Here is a 19,233-nt window from a genome sequence, read left to right on the forward strand (position 1 = left end):
ATGTGACCGCAGTGTCGTTTGTTTATAGCTGTTTACTTCTGGTGATTGTATTTATGACGAACAAAACTTTGTATTTTCTGCTCTAATGGAAAATCCCATTGGCTGTTTGTGGAGTAAACATCATTGCTAATTTCAGCAACTTATAATGAGAGGGAAATATCTGATTATGCTAAACTAACTGACTTTATTTAGTGAAATGTGATTTGAAATCTCCCAGATTGAATCATTATTTAACAGCATTTATAAAGTTTCAGGTCAGACATGTCGACCGTACTACAGGTGACCTGTTTAACTCTAAACAGGTCAGATATTAGCATGCTAACGTTAGCTTTGTCAGTTAGCTACACCACAGTTTTACCTGCAGTTAGCGGCTCTAACGTTAGAATTAGTTTGGGAGCTGCAACCTTTTTTATTTTCGTGATGAAAACTCCACTCAGTAAACACTGACGTTAGCTCAAAGCTAAGTTAGCAGGCTAAGTTTGAACAGCTGCTGACAGAACATCTGGAGGTAAAACTGCTGTCATAAAGGTGACATCATTGACATCACCTGAGCTGATAAAGAGGCGGAGCAGGGACCTCTACGATACGTGAACTGAGTCTTCTCTTGTTTGGTTTCACCTGTTTAACCAGGAAGTAAACCTGCAGGATAGAAAACTTGTTCAGCTCGTTCACCAGGCGAGCAGCTCTCAGTGGACTGAACGGGCGCCATCTTTGCGTTCACTGTCGGGTTTATTCTCATGTATTTATGGTGTAAAGATGTTTGGACTGTGTCGTTCACGTCTTCCTGAGCGAACCATCATGACTCAAACATTTGGAGCTGATTCTGTTTCATGATGAATCTTAATGTTTGTTTTGCATAAACAGTTTCTTATCAGAATGAGAGAATCCAGTCCTTAATAAGAGAAACCAAACAGCTGCTGTGTGGTGATGATGAAGTCTCGATCCTCGCTGCTCTGAAAACCTCATCAGCAGCCACAGCTTCTCTCTGCTTCCTGTCCTCTCTGTCTCAGTTTGTGAATTTTCATTTTCTTCTCGACCAAACGTGTCTGTAAAGGATTTCTTTCTCTCAACTTTTCCCTGCTGAACTGATTTCATCCTCCAGCTGGTGGTGCTGTTGCAGCTGGTTTGAATTGATTTGTGGATGTTTGTCCAAAGTGAAGTTGCAGTTGGTTTGAATATTTTGTTCCTGATGAGTTAATTTGAGCGATGCAGACTGTTCTCCAACCTTTAGTCCAAAAAAGCACATTTTAGTCCCAGTTTAAAGTCAGTCCACCTTAAATCTGCTCATCAGCGAGGCCGACAGCTCGCCATCATTTCATTATTAACTGGTATCAAAGTAAATTTCTCTCTGAATCAAAGTGAGGAAGCCACAGACAGAAAACAGCACTGACACGCAGAGCGTCTGTGCTGTGGACGGATGGACGGACGGACAGACGGACTGACTGACTGTAGATTTGTACAGATGTTTGAAGATGTTTGCTGGTTTCCTTCCTGTCTGATGTCCTTGGAGCTTTAGTGTGTTTGAGCGCCCCCTGCTGTAGACCTGGATGCTAACCTCTGTGTTAGGTTTGTTAACACTAATTGGACGTGCAAATAAAAAAAACGAGTTAGCCATGAACGCCTCGTCTGATGTTTTCTGTGTCGTCTCTTTCTGTTCACCCACAGAAAAATAAAAAAAGAAAGTAAATATCTGAATATTGTTCATTTACTGCACATTTATGTGTTTTTGTAATATTTTTTATTTGCACACATAAAACTGCATAAAATACAGAAAATAAAAGAAATGTCACTTATAAAAAATAAAACAGAAATAGAAAATTATAATCAGTAAACAATGATCCACTAAAAACAAAGAAACATGAGAACTTAAACTGCAACTAATGAGGATCTTCAGTATTTATTAATCTGCTGAATATTTTCACTTTCAGTCCAAAAACAAACTGAAAAATTCTCATCAGTTTCCCAAAGTGACGTTTTCAAATGTCTCCTTTTGTCCAACCGACAGTCAAAAACCCAAAGACTTTTCATTTACTGTCAGAAATAACAAAGAAAATCAGCAGATCCTCACATTTAACAATCTGCAAACAGACACTTTTTCATATTTGTGCTTGAAAAATGACTGAATTGATTCATTGATCAAAATAGTTGGCAACTAATTTTCTTGTGATTGACAGAATTATCTAAAAGAATTAGAAATGTGTTATAACTAATGTACCAAACTCACTGAAAAAGACCGAAATCTTTATTAACTGTGTGATATAAAAATATAATAATCAGACTTTTATCATGAGAGCGACAAACATTCAGTGTCAGATGATCAAAGTTATTAAGACGACATCGAATATCAGAACCAAATCTTAAACAGATATTTAACCACAAAAAACACAAATGTCAACCTGATGGTGGCGATAGAGCAATACAGAGTCACTGAAGTGTCATAAAATTAGAATAAATCTGTAAAAACAATATTAACATAAATGTGGATTATGAAGAGGAATAACTGAAAGAATAAATACACATAGAAATACGGAGAACAACATAAAAATGAAGCTTTTCATTTATTTTCACATTTATTCATTCATTTATTTCTGTGTATTATAAATATGTGTATAGATATAAGAGATTTAAATCCAGGATTCTCAAACTGTGGTCTGTGTACCACTGGTGGTACGTCAGCTCCCTCTAGTGGTACATGGAGGAATGACTGAATGAATGAATTTTTTTTAGAAAATGCTCCATTTCAAATGTAAATACATAAAAGAGATGACTGAAATATAATTCAAATCAGTTTTATGTCCCCCGTGTTTTTGTTTCAGTGTGTTGTTTTCACACTTCATCTCTGATCAGCAGCTCAACTGTGATGGAGACAGAAAACTGAGACTGAAAACAAAAGACTCAAAAACTGCAACTGGATCCAAACTGGAACTGTTAGGAGGAGAAGAGCAGAGCAGAGAGAATAAAAATAAAATGGACGACGATGAACCGAGCAAAAGAAAAGCATCAGTCGAGAGTCCAGAGCAGCTGGAAACACAGAGAGGTGCAAAACCAGTACAGAGATCTGATCCCAGTTACCTCAAATCTGGATTTAGTTCCTCCTGCATGAACCGTCCACAGCTGAAACAGGTCGTCCTTCACCGCCGTGTCCTAATGTTGGTCATAGTGGTCCATCATTTTCTGAGGTGGTACACTGTAAAAAGTTTGACAAACACTGATTATAAGTCATTTCTTCTTTGCTTTTGTTGTTCCTTGAAGGGTCTCGCTGTCAATAACCCGTCTTTGAGCCGTCCTGCTCAGGCTGAGTGTCCCTGAACGCAGCAGAAGCCACGGGGACTTTTTCAAGTTCAGACTTGTGGACTCGGTAGTTTGTACTTGGTGAGTTTGACAGGAGGACGCAGGACGGACGGTCTGCAGTCTACTTGATGACATCACCGTCTCAGCTCGTCTTGGCCTTTTTACTGTGGTTATTTTCACTATAATGTAAACAACAACAACAACAACAACGAAATATGAAATAAAACATTATCCTGCCTGTTTTTGTTTTAATTCCTAACCTTATTACTCAAAATCTGCCCAAATATGATCTATAATAAACAATACACTCTAAAAAAAAACAAGACAAAACAGAAAAACTGGTTCTTCATAAGTGCTCTGGAGAACCTCTTTAAGGTTGAGGAACTGAATAAAAAAAAAGAGTTCTTTAAGTCACACCTTTCAGTGCTTTGAAGAACCTTTTCATGTTTTATAGGAGCCAAAGCACCCTATATGTTATTTGGGATATTATTTTATTCTATTTCTATAGGCTATTTGCCTACAGCCATAGTCTGCTTTTGACTTTGAAACTCAGTTTAACTGTATTCAACATTATTGTATTTTCTCAGTTTCTAATTAATGTTTATATTGATAACTTGGATGTTTTACACTAGGTATGTTTATTTTAGGTAGATCAGCCTAGGAAATTCTTTTATTTAGCTCAGAGTTTGTGTTTGTTTTTTGGGCTACTGGCCCTTTAAGGGACCTGGAGACTGGGTGCGCTGTGAGTTGCTTAGCAGCAGTGAACTGAGAGAAGCAGACGGCGGTGAATTTTGCCCTGAGAGCATACAGTTTTCTTACCGTAGCTGAAGCTTTATTTCGTGGTAGAAGAGCAAGTTTATAGTTTTAATCAAGGGAATATAGTTTACTCCTGTAATAGGATTTCGCCTGTGGAAAAATAAACATTCGCCTGTCATCCTGTACATCGGAGTTCAGTGGAGTTTTTCCTTGCTAGCAACGATAGTAACCTAACGGTTCTTCAGCACGAGTAACGTCAACCAAGTCAGTGGACGCCGGCCGTCACATGTTTAATAATCTTTTTTTCTGTTGAAGGTTCTTTGAAGTACATGAAATGGTTCTTTACGTCACCGTTTGTATGGATGTGACCTGGTTTTGGTAAACATTTCACCAACAGAACAGTTTGAACACTGCAGCCTTTGTTTTTTTGTGAACTTGTGCTAAAAGTATTTGGCTTTAGCTAATGGCTACTGAGCCTTTAGCCTAACCTAGCTAACATGTGTCTCTGTGTGTGTAAATGATTGTTGTGCTCATTTTAATTGTAAAAAGTGTTTTTTAGAGACAGCAATTAGTAAAATAATGTGATTATAATTTTTATAAAGTAACTAGTAACTTTACTCAGTTACTTTTCAAAGTAACTTATGGTGTCTGTCTTTATGATTCAAAGGCGGGGTCAAAAGGGAAAGTGGAAACAAACTGGTGAGAGGGTTGTGATGTGAATGTGTGTGTGTTAGTAGGGACAACATGTAAAATACATTTCATTCATGTTTATTTAAAAAGAACATCTTTTCCTCAGCGCTGGGCCTCAGACAGATTCTTGGCTCCAAGAAACCAAATCATCAACACGTGACGTTCTGTCACACAGACAAACTGATTTCCTGTAAATGTAGAGGGGAGGAGCAACACTGAACATGAGATCCAGTTACATGAGAACAGGGAGGGAAGCTGAAAGTGAAAGTGTTCAGTTTTTCTGTTCGGACTCCATTTTGTGTGAAGAGATCAGAGCAGACGGAGGAGAAGTGAAGTCTGAGGCAGGGTGAGTGTTAATACAACATTTGAATTATTTTACTGTCAAAGTGTGTGAGTCAGTTTTCTTCCTGTGGACTGAAGAGGAAAGAAATGTTAGAATGAACTCAACACTTTAATCTGTGGACACAGTCTGCTGTGTATAATGTGTCTGTGTGTGTGTTACTTCCTGTTCTCTCTGTTTCGCGTATGACTTGAACAAACTTGTTCTCTGAGCTCAAAAGTCCTTTTTTCTCTCTCAGACTGACCTCAGATCAGAAGATGAGTGTTCGTGTGACGGAAGAGGAAGAACCTCGACCCTCAGACGCAAAGTAAGACCACTGATACCAACTCATTTATATGATTCATGTTCAGGTCAAATTTATACTAAAATGTATTTGGTGACTAAATTCAACAAACAAAAGAGAAATCATTGGTTCCATCTTTGTCCTGATATCTGTGACAGCTGTCAGTCACCTGGAAAAACTGTGATTTCATCTAAGAAACGCCTACAAACTAACTGAACCCCGAACAGCTCCAGGTTCCTGACTGTGTGTGTGTGTGTGTGTGAGTGTGTGTGTGTGTGTGTGAGTGTGTGTGTGTGTGTGTGTGTGTGTATGTGTGTGTGAGTGTGTGTGTATGAAAATAATGTCATTTGCCCTCAGGGATTAATAAAGTATACCTTCTTCTTCTTCTTCTTCTAAATAATTTAATCACCTGGAGTTTGGTCTGTTACAAGGTTTAATAGACAAAAGTTTGATCTTTTAAAATATTTTTTCAGCGTATTGAAGAGTAAAAATCAACGCCTCCCCTCAGAACACATTTTCTGTTCGGCCTCCTAAATGTGACTTTAATAAAAACATGTTAATCTTTGCAGAGTTCAGTCCAACAGACAGAGAGCAGAGTCTCCAGAGTCCAGCTGTCTGTCTCTGAAGAGTGACTGGTCTATGAGTCAACCTCTAAACTTCAGTCATGGACCTGGACCCTCAGACACAAAGTAAGACCACTGATACCAACTCATTTTAACTAACTCATACTGTTTCAAACTAAGGTAGATTCTCAAACATTTGAGAACGTCCATCTCAGAATTTACCCTTCAAGAAAATATTCATATATTTTAGTCCTCATGTGAAATCCCTGGAAAGATTTGCAGCTGTTAAAAATATGAATTAATCTGCTTCAAATGTGTCATTCAGTCTCTCATTTCTGTCCTCAAATATTTTATGAGTTCCTCAGATCAGCTGTTATGATCCACCAGATGCATCTTGAATCGGTTCATAATTGTGCAACATGTGGTGAAAACGCATTAATATAAAATCTTTGTTCTGTCAGTCACATAGAAAAGCTGTAATCTGACTGAAGCGGCAGCGACACACTTTTAAACCTCCTAATTATGGACAGTAGCAGTAATTTGTGTATTTGGAGCTTCTGAAGTGACTTTATCATCAGCAGGACCAAAAACAATCTGAATTTGTTTGTTTTTTGAAGAGTTTTCAGCTGTGATCCAGAGAGGAAAATTAACTGAGTTTAGTGGAACGTCTCTTGTTTATAATGTGATAAATATTCACTGAAGATAACAGGTTGTTTTAGAGAAAAAAAATGAACACAGCACATTAAATCAAGCTGACATGACCTCAGGCAGGACTGAAAGACATGTTCAGTAGATTTCAGAAGAAACTTTGAAGGTTTTATTTCATATCTGTGCTGTCCTCACTAAAAGTTGTTGCAGGCAACGTATTTTTCAGCTATACAGCCAGCTTAACTTTATACTTTTCCATCATTGTTTCCTCCAAGGAACAGGCAGGTTGTTGTGTTTGGCAGAATTTAATGAAGGGAAAAATATTTCATTTTGTAAAACTGCAAAAGAACACAAAATACAGACGAGTAAATACCTTGTAAGCACTTAATAACATCTCTACTAATAATTAGAGAAAAAGTTACAGAAAAAATATTACTGACAAATTAATGCAAACAGCCGCTTAAAGGCATGTCAAAATATGTAATAACCAACGAAAGGACAACGGTAAATATAATTTACAAAGGTAAGAATGCTTCAGCTATCAAACACCAATACATCCATGTGCAGTAATGTAGTTTTGTAACAAACTGAACAAACCACCATCAAAATACTGGACCCAAACTCAAGAAATAGTTACATAAACATACAAATATGAACATAAATAACAGATGACTTACGGATGAAGCCGTTTTGTGGACTTTAAGGCAAAGGATTAAGAGGATTGTCACACTTGTGCTCGCTCTGCTTCCTGTTTCTCTGTCACTTCACTTCTCCCTCAGTGCAGATACTTGCAATCCTCACAAGGTGGAGCTACAGAACATATAATGAAACCAAAACACCAATTCCAATACAATAACCAACCAGTTCAAAGGGTCAAAAACAAAGTGAAAACCTTTGTTGGAAAAGTCAGCCAACGTAAAACGTAGGACACACAGTGAAATACAAAATACAGTCTGACACAGAGAGAACAAGACTTCATTTGCATGTATGAATGTATGAACATATGTGTGTGTGTGTGTGTGTGTGTGTGTGTGTGTGTGTGTGTTTGTGTGTGTGTGTGTATGAAAATAATGTCATTTGCCCTCAGGGATTAATAAAGTATACCTTCTTCTTCTTCTTCTTCTTCTTCTTCTTCTTCTTCTAAATAATTTAATCACCTGGAGTTTGGTCTGTTACAAGGTTTAATAGACAAAAGTTTGATCTTTTAAAATATTTTTTCAGTGTATTGAAGAGTAAAAATCAACGCCTCCCCTCAGAATACATTTTCTGTTCGGCCTCCTAAATGTGACTTTAATAAAAACATGTTAATCTTTGCAGAGTTCAGTCCAACAGACAGAGAGCAGAGTCTCCAGAGTCCAGCTGTCTGTCTCTGAAGAGTGACTGGTCTAAGGATCTACCTGTACACTTCAGTCATGGACCTGGACCCTCAGACACAAAGTAAGACCACTGATACCAACTCATTTTAACTAACTCATACTGTTTCAAACTAAGGTAGATTCTCAAACATTTGAGAACGTCCATCTCAGAATTTACCCTTCAAGAAAATATTCATATATTTTAGTCCTCATGTGAAATCCCTGGAAAGATTTGCAGCTGTTAAAAATATAAATTAATCTGCTTCAAATGTGTCATTCAGTCTCTCATTTCTGTCCTCAAATATTTTATGAGTTCCTCCTCCTCAGATCAGCTGTTATGATCCACCAGATGCATCTTGAATCGGTTCATAATTGTGCAACATGTGGTGAAAACGCATTAATATAAAATCTTTGTTCACCTTGATTCTCTGTGTTGATGGTTTGAGTTTGATCTTTTAATAATCATTTAAAATATGGTGAATCAAATGTAAGCTCAAAGGTCCCTGCAGACAGAATATCTGCAGAATTGGCATCAAAGAGAAGGCTGAAGAAGGCAGGCCGACAGAATTTGTAACCACGCTGCTTCCAAAGTCGCTCAGAGAGGAGCACTTTGACCCGTGGAAGTGGACCGCGCCCACCGGAATCTGGCCTCGGCTAAAGACAGCAGACTGCCAGGCTGCATTACGCCCAGGTAAAAGAGCTGGTGCTGAAGTTACCTAGAGAGAAAAGCCCACTACAATACGACAGACATCCAGTGTTTATTTACCCCGACCTCACCTCGGTCACCATGAGGAAGCGACTGGCCTTTCATGATATAAAGGAGAAGTGCCAGGAAAATACGATGTGGATTCTGACACCCTGCGAGGTTCATGGTCACAGTGAAGAACAACACCAGCACGTCTGACGATACGGGAAATGTAAATGACTCCACGCTCTGGGAGGCTATGAAGGCTTCCTCAGAGGCCACATTATATCATATGAGGCAGCAGAAAAGAAAAAATCAGAGAAAAGATTAAAGGAAATAGATGATCAATAAACTAATCTGGAGGCATCTTTTAAAACGGAGCAGAAACCTGAGTTCCTCTATAAAATTACGGCATTAAATTACGAGTATAATTCTGTTATGTGTAAAAATGTCTCTAAGCTCTTGGTGTACAGGCCAGACGGAGATATTTTGAGTTTGGCGACAAGCCTCAGAGGATGTTAGCCCGTCAGTTGAGACAAACACAGACCTCCAGAACCACACATCATTTAAAGTCAAAAGAAGGAACCTTACTGACAGATCCAGAAAAGACTAATACTTGTTTCGTGGACTTTATGCAAAGCTTTATCAATCCAAGGGCAATCCGGACCGAAAAGCTTTGGAAGAATTTTTTGAAAATATAACACTGCCTAAATTGTCACCGGATTCAGTCGATGTGCTCGATGCTGATATTAACTTGGAGAAGGTCAAAAAAGTCATTTCTTCTTTGCCAATAATAAGACTGCGGGTCCAGATGAGTTCAGCATAGAATTTTTCAGAACATTCACTGCTAAATTATCACCCGTTATTACGAACGCTGAATCATTCCAGACAGACCTCTGAACTGCTGACCACTTTACGTAAAGCCAGTATCTCACTGACTCTAAAACCAGGCCGTGATCCCCAGCTGGTGTCATCATACCGCCTGAGTTCATCGTTGCCCCTTGGAAAAGTTCTGATAGGCTGAAGGACCACATATGTTCTATTATAAACTCAGACCAAACTGGCTTCATGCCAAGTCGGCACACGTATTTTAATTTGTCCCGTCTGTTCAATATTTTGTATGCAGAACGTGCAGTAGAGGCTGTTATTATCCTCCTATTATCCTCCATCCTTCATAAAATGGATAGAAATCGTTTATTCGTACCCCACAGCTTCAATTATCACCAATCAAAATATCTCTCGCCCTTTTGCAATTCACCGTGGGACCAGCCAGGGCTGCCGCCTTTCACCAGTCTTTTTCTCTAAAACTAAACAAGTAATCTCTTAAAAATACACACATCACATCAGTAATACACAACATGACTCAGTTATTCAGTACTTCTGCCTCTTTTTATTTAAACTTTTCTCACAGAGAACTTTTAGCAGCGTTTTGATTGGTCAGCACCATTCAAACAATCACAGTTCAATTTAAATAAGTTGCACAAATTACACTTGGCTGTTTTTCTTTTTTCTTTCTTGTACTTGAAATAACTTGATGACAGTGTTTCTATGAGTTGAGGTTATTGGATCATATTGGATTCTACCTTTTCTTTGGCTCTGATATCTGATCCACTGATCTGATCCGATACAGAAAAGTGGATCAGCACATCTTTAACTACAACTGTATTTCTAAACGGAACGTGTGTTTCTTAATTGGACGTCTCAGTAGACACCCATAGATGTAAGAGTACAGCTTCACATTCACACTGCTGAAATGAATCAAACACCACTGGTTGACAGTAGAGAGTAACAGGAAATGATGACAGACAAGAAATGAGACACCACTGTTACATGCTCTTTGTGTGACGCTGCTGGTCTGCCACAGTTTTTAAACACTTTTAACCTCAGTTCAAATCTAATTAACTCAAACTAAACTGTCAGGAGTGACTGTAAAATAATAAAGATTATAATCAGCTCCTTTAATGGAGGACTTTTATTGTGAAGGAGCTGCAGAAATGTTTGAGTTTGTATTAATTATAGATCACAGCAGATCATGAAATGTTGAAAAAGAGTCAGTCAGAGTTTATGAAAGCAGAAGAGTTGAAATCTCTGATCTTCTAGACGGTATCGGACAAATCTGGATATTTTTCACCAACAGTCCACAGATGATTTTAGTGATGAAGAAATGTCTTTACAGAGAGAGGAAGAGGAGTCGTGTCTCTGTGGAGGAGCAGCCGTCCTGCTGTGTTCTGTGTCAGGACGTCCTGAAGGATCCAGTCTCTACCAGCTGTGGACACTGGTTCTGCAGACACTGCATCACCTCATACTGGGACCAGTCTGGTTCACCAGGAGACTCCTCCTGTCCCCAGTGTGGAAAAAGATCCAGAACAAGACCTGGACTGCAGACCAGCAGTCAGAGCAGCACTGAACAAAGTAAGACTGATCATCTGTCTCTGATATCCTCGTGTCTGTTTTTCTGATCCAGCAGATAAATCTGCTCTGTGTAACTTTGTCCTGCGTTCTCCTTTGAGAGAAAATCTGAACTCAAAAAACTTTTGGGGTGACAGTCAGACTGACAACGAGAGACACACACTCTACTGTTAATGTCTCCTTCATCTCTCATTTACAAACATTATCATATTTCTGTGTATATTAGAAATGAAAATAATCACCAGAGTGTCATTGTTTTCTCTTTTTTAGTGGACGGAGGTCTGCAGGAGGTTTCGGATGAACATAAGATCAGTCTGAGGAGGAGATGTGAACGTGTGACTGAAGGAAGTGATGAAACAGGAAGTGAAACCCTCCTCAACAGGATCTACACTGAGCTCTACATCACGGAGGGACAGAGTGAAGAGGTTAACACCCAGCATGAGGTGAGACAGCTGGAGACAACGTCCAAGAAGGAGACCCTCCATGAGACTCCAATCAAGTGCCAGGACATCTTTAAAGCCTTACCTGACCAACAGAGACACATCAGAGTCGTTCTGACCAACGGCGTCGCTGGCGTTGGAAAAACCTTCTCAGTGCAGAAGTTCACTCTGGACTGGGCAGAGGGTTTGGAAAACCAAGATGTCAGTCTGCTGATTCTGCTTTCGTTCAGGGAGCTGAACTTGATCAAAGATGAGCAGTACAGTCTTCTCAGGCTGCTCCATGTTTTCCATCCAACATTACAGAAGGTCACAGCAGAGAAGCTGGCTGTCTGTAAACTTCTGTTCATCTTTGACGGCCTGGATGAAAGCAGACTTTCACTGGATTTCAGGAACAAGAAGGTCGTGTCTGATGTCACACAGGAGTCATCAGTCAACGTGCTGCTGACAAACCTCATCAAGGGGAATCTGCTTCCCTCGGCTCTGGTCTGGATAACTTCCAGGCCTGCAGCGGCCAATCAGATCCCTCCTTCGTGTGTTGACAGGGTAACAGAAGTACGAGGCTTCACCGACGCCCAGAAGGAGGAGTACTTCAGGAGGAGGTCCAGTGATGAAGATCTGTCCAGCAGAATCATCTCACACATCAAGACATCCAGGAGCCTCCACATCATGTGTCTGATCCCAGTCTTCTGCTGGATCACTGCTACAGTTCTGGAGGACATGTTGACTACAGAGCAGAGAGGAGAGCTGCCCAAGACCCTGACTGACCTGTACTCACACTTCCTGCTGGTTCAGACAAAGAGGAAGAAGAAGAAGTACCATGAGGGACATGAGACGAGTCCACAGGAGCTGACGGAGGCTGACAGGGAAGTTCTTCTGAAGCTGGGGAGGCTGGCGTTTGAACATCTGAAGAAAGGAAACATCATGTTCTACCAAGAAGACCTGGAGCGATGTGGTCTGGATGTCACAGAGGCCTCGGTGTACTCAGGAGTTTGTACAGAGATCTTCAAAAGAGAGAGTGTGATCTTCCAGAAAACAGTCTACTGCTTTGTTCATCTGAGCATTCAGGAGTTTCTGGCTGCAGTCTACATGTTCCACTGTTACACCAACAGGAACACAAAGGTACTGAAGGACTTCCTGGGAGAAAAATATGTTGATTCAACTCTGGATGACTTCCTGATGGGAGCACTGATGAAATCCCTGAGGAGTAAAAATGGCCACCTGGACCTGTTTGTCCGCTTCCTTCATGGCCTCTCTGTGGAGTCCAACCAGAGAGTCTTAGGAGGTCTGCTGGGTCAGACAGACAACAGTCCAGAAACCATCCAGAGAGCCATCAAGAACCTGAAGGAGAAGAAGACAAAAATGTCTCCTGACAGAAGCATCAACATCTTCCACTGTCTGATGGAGATCAACGACCGCTCAGTACATCAGGAGATCCAAGAGTTCCTGAAGTCAGAGAACAGATCAGATAAGAAACTCTCTGTGATCCACTGCTCAGCTCTGGCCTACATGCTGCAGATGTCAGAGGAGGTTCTGGACGAGTTGGACCTGAATAAGTACAAGACAACAGCAGAAGGACGACTGAGACTGATTCCAGCTGTGAGGAACTGCAGAAAGGCGAAGTAAGTCCAGATGTGATTAATTTTATAAAGCAAAGCTGAAGACATCAGATCACAGTAAAGATAAATATATGAAGCTTAGACAATATAAACGTTTTACTAAAGCAGTATTTTATTTGTTTGAATATAAATGTTTGTGTTTTCTCAAATGCAGTGAGAATAAGACAAAAATCATTTGTGATTATCGATATAAAGTCTTTGAACACAAATACCTTCTATCATCTTCTATCTTTGTGTGATGGAGACGTTACACAGATGGAGCAGAAACACTTTACAACTTCAGAGTTTGAACTGTAAATGTTATTTTATCACAACAGACAGTCTTTTACTTTTAAACAAACAGACAGAAGTGTAATATTTATGATCTGCTGGAACTGACAGTACTTTTGTTTAACTTTGTCCAAAGCAGAAATTTTAGGTTCATTATGTTGTTAAATAACTGTTGAAGTCATTTTTGCATTGATTGCAAATTATGTTCTCACAATATTCTAATTTATTGAGGTGATGTAAATCTTTTCTTTACGTATGAATTGATGTCAAATTATTATCCTGAAGCATTTTTTGGATTTGTTTTGATGAATCAGCTGTGATAGAAGGAAGAGGTGAGACTGGAGCCCTTTTTACGCAGACATCCCATAATGAAGGTCCGCCTCTCGACCACCTCTGTGTTTTTAAAATGAACCAATCAGCTCCAGCGTGAAGCCGCCCCCATGTATCATTTTATATTATTATTATTATTTATATCTGGGTTTGCAGAATGAAAAGAAACACGACACAACAGTGAACCTGTCAACCAGTGATTCTGCTCTTTACTAAACACACTGATGAGCTCATGAGTTTCTAACACAAAACTTTTCATGTGTTCTGGATAAATGAGGCGTCATTTCTTCTACAACAGTGGAGTTAATAAGATGCTGTGTGTCCTGATCTGTGGAGAGAGAGTCCTCTCCTGTCTGTGTGTGTCTGTTTACTGCACACAGCTCTGTGTCTGTGCTGCACAAACTCTCCTCTCGTCTCTCTCTGCTTCAACACAGCTGACTAATGTGTGGCAGCAACAAACATGAAGCGAACATACTGGAAACGTGTAAAACAGGACATCAGTCCAGGCTGTGACCTCAGTGAACCTTCATGTGTTGATCTTAGAGCCTCCTGTGGATAAAATCAAGATGTTTCCTTCATCATAACCACAGAATATAACATCAGAAGTCTTTTTAACTGGCTGACTGAAACTTTACCTGTGAAAATATAAACACAGGCTGTTTAATCTGATTTCAAGAAGAATCTGATCCAGCTGCAGAAATGAAGAATAGTGATATAGAAACAGACAATCTTCTGTCTGATGGTCTCATTTGTTCATGTAGGTCATAAAGAGACATCAGGATTAAACTGAGACTGTTTATAATCTGTTATAAACTCACTGTTTTATATTTAAAGTGAGAATAAATCAGTGAAATTCAGTAAACAAACTAAGTGATCGCAGTGTTGTGATTTGGACTGATAGACTGTTCAACAGTCCTGTGAGAAGTTCAGTGAAGTGTCCACGATGAGGACACTTTGACATGTGGACAGGAGGAGCTCAAGTTTCAGACTACAGACCTCGTGATCAGTGACTGACCAACTGACCACCAGAACTACAGCCGCACACGTTAATGTCATCTAAATGAAGAGTCTCTTTTTAAATAAAAGTGTTTTATTCTAATTTAAATGTTATATGATCTATAATCACAGATTATCTGACTGTAGACTCTCAGAGTCTCTCTGTGAAGTCGTGGCCTCAGCTCTGAAGTCCAACCCGTCCCATCTGACAGAGCTGGACCTGAGCCTCAACAGAGACCTGAAGGATTCAGGAGTGAAGGTTCTGTGTTCTGGACTGGAGAGTCCAAACTGTCGACTGGAGACTCTGAGGTCAGTTCATGTGTTTATCTGTATTTGTGTATCTATTAAATTTAAATCCATAACAGAAGTGTTCAGTTTCCTTCAGTTCACTTGTTTTCTGGGTTTGTCTGATCACAGATCACACGTCTTTATTTACATTTTGTCAGTTTATCTCCAAATTTAGTTTCTACTCAAACTGGATTAGTGTTAGGAAGGAAACTGTGGGATTTATTTTTTAATGTGCGACAAAATGAACTAAATATTTATATTTTTTACATGTGAAACAAATCCACAAAAAATCAAAAGAAGTTCAACAGATTTTGAAGTCTTTTTATAAATAACCTTCAAAACACATTTTACAGGAATCTTTACATAAAGCTCCACCCTCTCTCTCTCTCTGAATGAATGAATGAATGAATGAATTTTTTATTATTGTGTCATTCAGTCCAGTCAGGCTTACAAGACACCATTATTCAGGAAAACAAAACAGAAATCAGAGCAGGAACATAAATAATAATTCCTGATAAACAAAGAGACCATCCTGAAACTTTTTCCAAACTTTAGAAACAAAGTTAGCAAACTTCTAACAGTCGCTCTCATTCAGGACCGACAGCTTCTCATCAAAAGAGTGACGTGTCTTTCTGCTACCTGTTACACACACACACACACACACACACACACACACACACACACACACACACACACACACACACACACACACACACACACACACACACACACAGCCTGTGGATCTGTGCTTCATGGTTTATGTCTTTCTGTTGGATCACTTCTTTTTTAATTCATCTTGAAGAATGTCTAGTAAAGAACTAAATACTCTTCAGTTTCTAAGTTTGAGTATAATTTCTACTCTGTAGAGAGCAGACTGATTCCTCTGTGATGAAGACGTGTTCTTGGATCATTCTGAACTGATTTTGGAGTTTGATCATGGATTTATACCAAATGGAACAATACTGTCTTTAAGACCAAATTTAAACTAACAAAGAGCACATTTAGACGTGTTGGTGACTTTAATACTTGGTTTTGGATTTTCTTCCATCGACGTCTTTCTTCAGCTTTGACTGATCTACAGCAGCTCTCACTTCCTCCAAAATAATATCATGATTCAGAAATACATTTGATCAATATCCATCTTGATTCACATCTTTTAAATCACATGCTTCTCTAAAAAAGTTATCATCAAATCAAATTAGAAGGAATATGACTTCCTGTAAATAAATCTTGTTCCAATATTTTGAGTTCAAACTCTTTTCTAGTTTAAGAGTCTCATTACTTCAAACTCTTTCCAAAACTGTTGTAGATAATTAATTTGTCAGTAATCAAATCTTTATGACTGACCTCTCCAGAATTTTCTTTTCCAGGATTATAAAATCTTATCAAACAGAAACTGTCTGCTGTATTTATCTTTTAGTTGTTGTCTACTCAGATGATCATTACACCTTAAAAACTTCCTTTCAGACACTTTACTTTCATTCCACAACATTTTGAGATGAGACTTTCAGTAGAGTTTAAAATACTTTCTTTTTCAATGGAGCTCAAATTGATTTGATTTTCTTGTTTGGGATTTATCCATTTCCTGAATTAACATGCTGCAGAAGTGATTATACCATCTCTCCACTTTACTCTGTGTACTTTTACACATTTCAGGTTGTCTAATAAACTTCAACAACACAGAATGACACATATTAGAAGATAGAAAATTCTCAGGGAAAGTTCTACATTATCTTTTTGTTTAACAAGTATATTTTCTTCTGAATGAACACCAACCTTAAATTTTACCATCAATAAGGAGTGATCAGTTAAATGTTACCCATCACCGTCCATCAGATCTGTCGAGGTAATTAGTGAAAAATCAACACAACACTTTCTGCAGTCATGAGGTGTTATTATATAATCCACCACAGCTTCTCTTCTTACTGACACTGATGTCAAGTCGTCATTTTCTTGATGCCATTTAAAACATTTAGAATCTCTAAGAAAATCAAGAAATGATTCTCAAATCTATGGTGCGACTTTATCTAAATATCCAATAATCCTCTCTGTCAGCAGTACCACTGTCGAGGTCTCTACATGTTTAAATAACATCTGTATCAAAGTAAAGTATCTGAGTACGTCTGTCTTTCCCTCTGGGGACAAATAACAGGAAAAAATGACAAAACTATACTGCAGATATCAGTGTTCAAATCACCCTCCATGGATTTATCCAAAACTTCAATCTTAGTGTTCAAAAAGTTCATTTATAACCAAAACTCCGACTCCTCCTGAGCTCTTTGGAGCTTTTATAACTCTTATGTCTGTTTCTGTTATTTCCAAACCAAGAATATCCAGTTAACTTTATCACAGTGTCACCGGATGAGTTTCATTTAGAGAAATTATATCTGGATTAAGGGACTGTAATAATAAAGTTCTGAGCTTTGAAGTAAACCATCTATTTATGTTCCAGTGAACCAAAGACAAACAAGAAGGATCACTTGTGTTTTCTGGTTCAGTTTGAGCTGCAGTTTCTCAGCGTCTCCTTGCTGCAGCAGACTGACGGTCACCTGTCACACCTGCAGCTGCTTCCACTGAATCTCTCTGATGAGCCTCCTGTTTCCTGATATGTAGGAATCCTTCCCAGATGATAAATCCTGGAGTGTTAATATATATTTTAGATATAATCTTTATAATGACCTTTTGTTCAGGTGGTCGATTCTCTGCCTGTTAATTTTGACTTCATGTGAAAATATCTTGTAGTTTCCATGATAGATATACGTCTTAGATTGATAGTTTTGTGCTTTTTATATCAAATTAATGATTTATACACATGAAGTCTTTCATTTTAGTGTTATTTGGAATAAAGTTTTATCAATCTGATTTGTTTTTTCTAATATTTCAGAAACAACAGTTTGTGTTTAAAGTTTGTTCAATATTATGAGAAAAATTAAATGAAAAAATAGAGCATTTATTTATTTTATTGTATTTTAGATTTGTTTCCAGTCAGATCTGATTGAGTTTATATAAAGTTATTGTTGTTGTAAACATGACTGTTGTTGCTGTTTACAAACAACATTTAGTTTGATTTAAAATGTTCAATTCTAATCCTGTTCTTAATTTACTGTTTTTGAAAATAATATAGATTTTAAAAAACTGTTTAGTAATAATGATTTACTAAATGAAAGTTCTTGATAAATAAATGTTTATTCTAAATGTTTATGTTTATTCTTTATTCAGATTGATAAAGTGCAGTTTGTCAGAGATCAGCTGTTCTTCTCTGGTCTCAGCTCTGAAGTCCAACCCCTCCCATCTGACAGAACTGAACCTGAGTGGAAACAAAGACCTGAAGGATTCAGGAGTGAAGCTGCTGTGTGATTTTCTGCAGAGTCCAGACTGCAGACTGAAGACTCTGGAGTGAGTTCACTGACTCTCTGTTACTGTTGTAGATATTTGATGTTTAATTAACAGTTGAAGTTCATTTATGTTCATATATAACTTCCATCTATAAAGTTTGAAATTTCTTTTTGTTCATATTTTCATGTTTGAACTAAATTTAGTGGTCAGTCACAGAAGACGTCTGTTTCTTAAAGAAACTGTAGAAAATGTCTCCTGTTGGTCGTTAAAGTGAATTCATGTTAATAATTATTTGATAAATGGTCACATGTGAAACAGGGGGGTCCAAACAGTTTCAGGGGAGGTTCAGTGAATGAACATGAAAAAATCTGACAGGAATTATTACATTATTCAACAGAGACACAAACTAATAAATAATAATAAAAAGGTCAATGATGTGACGCCTAAATTTTCTGTCCAACTGCATTTTTCACAGTTAAAAAAAGTTTAGATGCATAAAAAGATGTCATATATATAATGATTGACTCATGCATCCGATGCATCAGACTTTAATGTGTTAGATATGAGTTCATCGGTTCAGACGGTCTGTATCGGTAAAAAAGTGAACATGAATCAGAAACAAATCGATGCAGCACTAACGTATCGATACATGTCATTAGGATACGTTTCATCTTGGGATCAGGGAGCTGCTGCTGTAACTTTCCTCCGTCTTCTCTCTCCTCCTGTCTCTGCCTGCACCGCTCTCACTGGACGCCTGCTGCAGCGATCACAAAAACAAGCGCTCCCTCCTCCCTCTCCTGTGTCTCCTCTTCATTTACTTCAAACAGACGGCGCCGAAAACAGCCACAGAAGTGACATTGTAGCGCGTCTCGCCACCAAACTTTCATAACGCTCAAGTGTAGAATAAGTTTGTGTTTTATAATAAAGATGAGAAACG

At 38.5% G+C, this 19,233-nt stretch overlaps 1 protein-coding gene across 11 annotated transcripts in view; it reads left to right on the forward strand.

Annotated features, from left to right (window-relative positions):
• The first annotated feature begins 5,004 nt into the window (after positions 1-5,004).
• LOC146322000 (protein NLRC3-like) overlaps positions 5,005-19,233 on the forward strand; it is a 44,581-nt gene continuing 30,352 nt past the window's right edge. For 3 of the 11 annotated variants that reach the window (XM_084727327.1, XM_084727326.1, XM_084727332.1), the window contains exons 1-8: positions 5,005-5,083; positions 5,316-5,384; positions 5,930-6,049; positions 7,889-8,008; positions 10,788-11,023; positions 11,291-13,079; positions 14,805-14,981; positions 18,180-18,356. In XM_084727327.1, the coding sequence (XP_084583453.1) occupies positions 5,335-5,384; positions 5,930-6,049; positions 7,889-8,008; positions 10,788-11,023; positions 11,291-13,079; positions 14,805-14,981; positions 18,180-18,356 (2,669 nt within the window). In that variant the 5' untranslated portion in view covers positions 5,005-5,083; positions 5,316-5,334. Of the gene's footprint in view, positions 5,084-5,315; positions 5,385-5,929; positions 6,050-7,888; positions 8,009-10,787; positions 11,024-11,290; positions 13,084-13,832; positions 13,876-14,110; positions 14,766-14,804; positions 14,982-18,179; positions 18,357-19,233 lie in introns of those variants that run through there. The other 8 variants (XM_084727330.1, XM_084727331.1, XM_084727333.1 and 5 more) reach the window with 6 other exon arrangements.

The sequence above is a fragment of the Lutjanus erythropterus genome, chromosome 9, assembly GCF_056507025.1.
Source record: "Lutjanus erythropterus isolate fLutEry1 chromosome 9, fLutEry1.hap2, whole genome shotgun sequence".
In the NCBI taxonomy this organism is placed as follows: Eukaryota; Metazoa; Chordata; class Actinopteri; order Lutjaniformes; family Lutjanidae; genus Lutjanus; species Lutjanus erythropterus.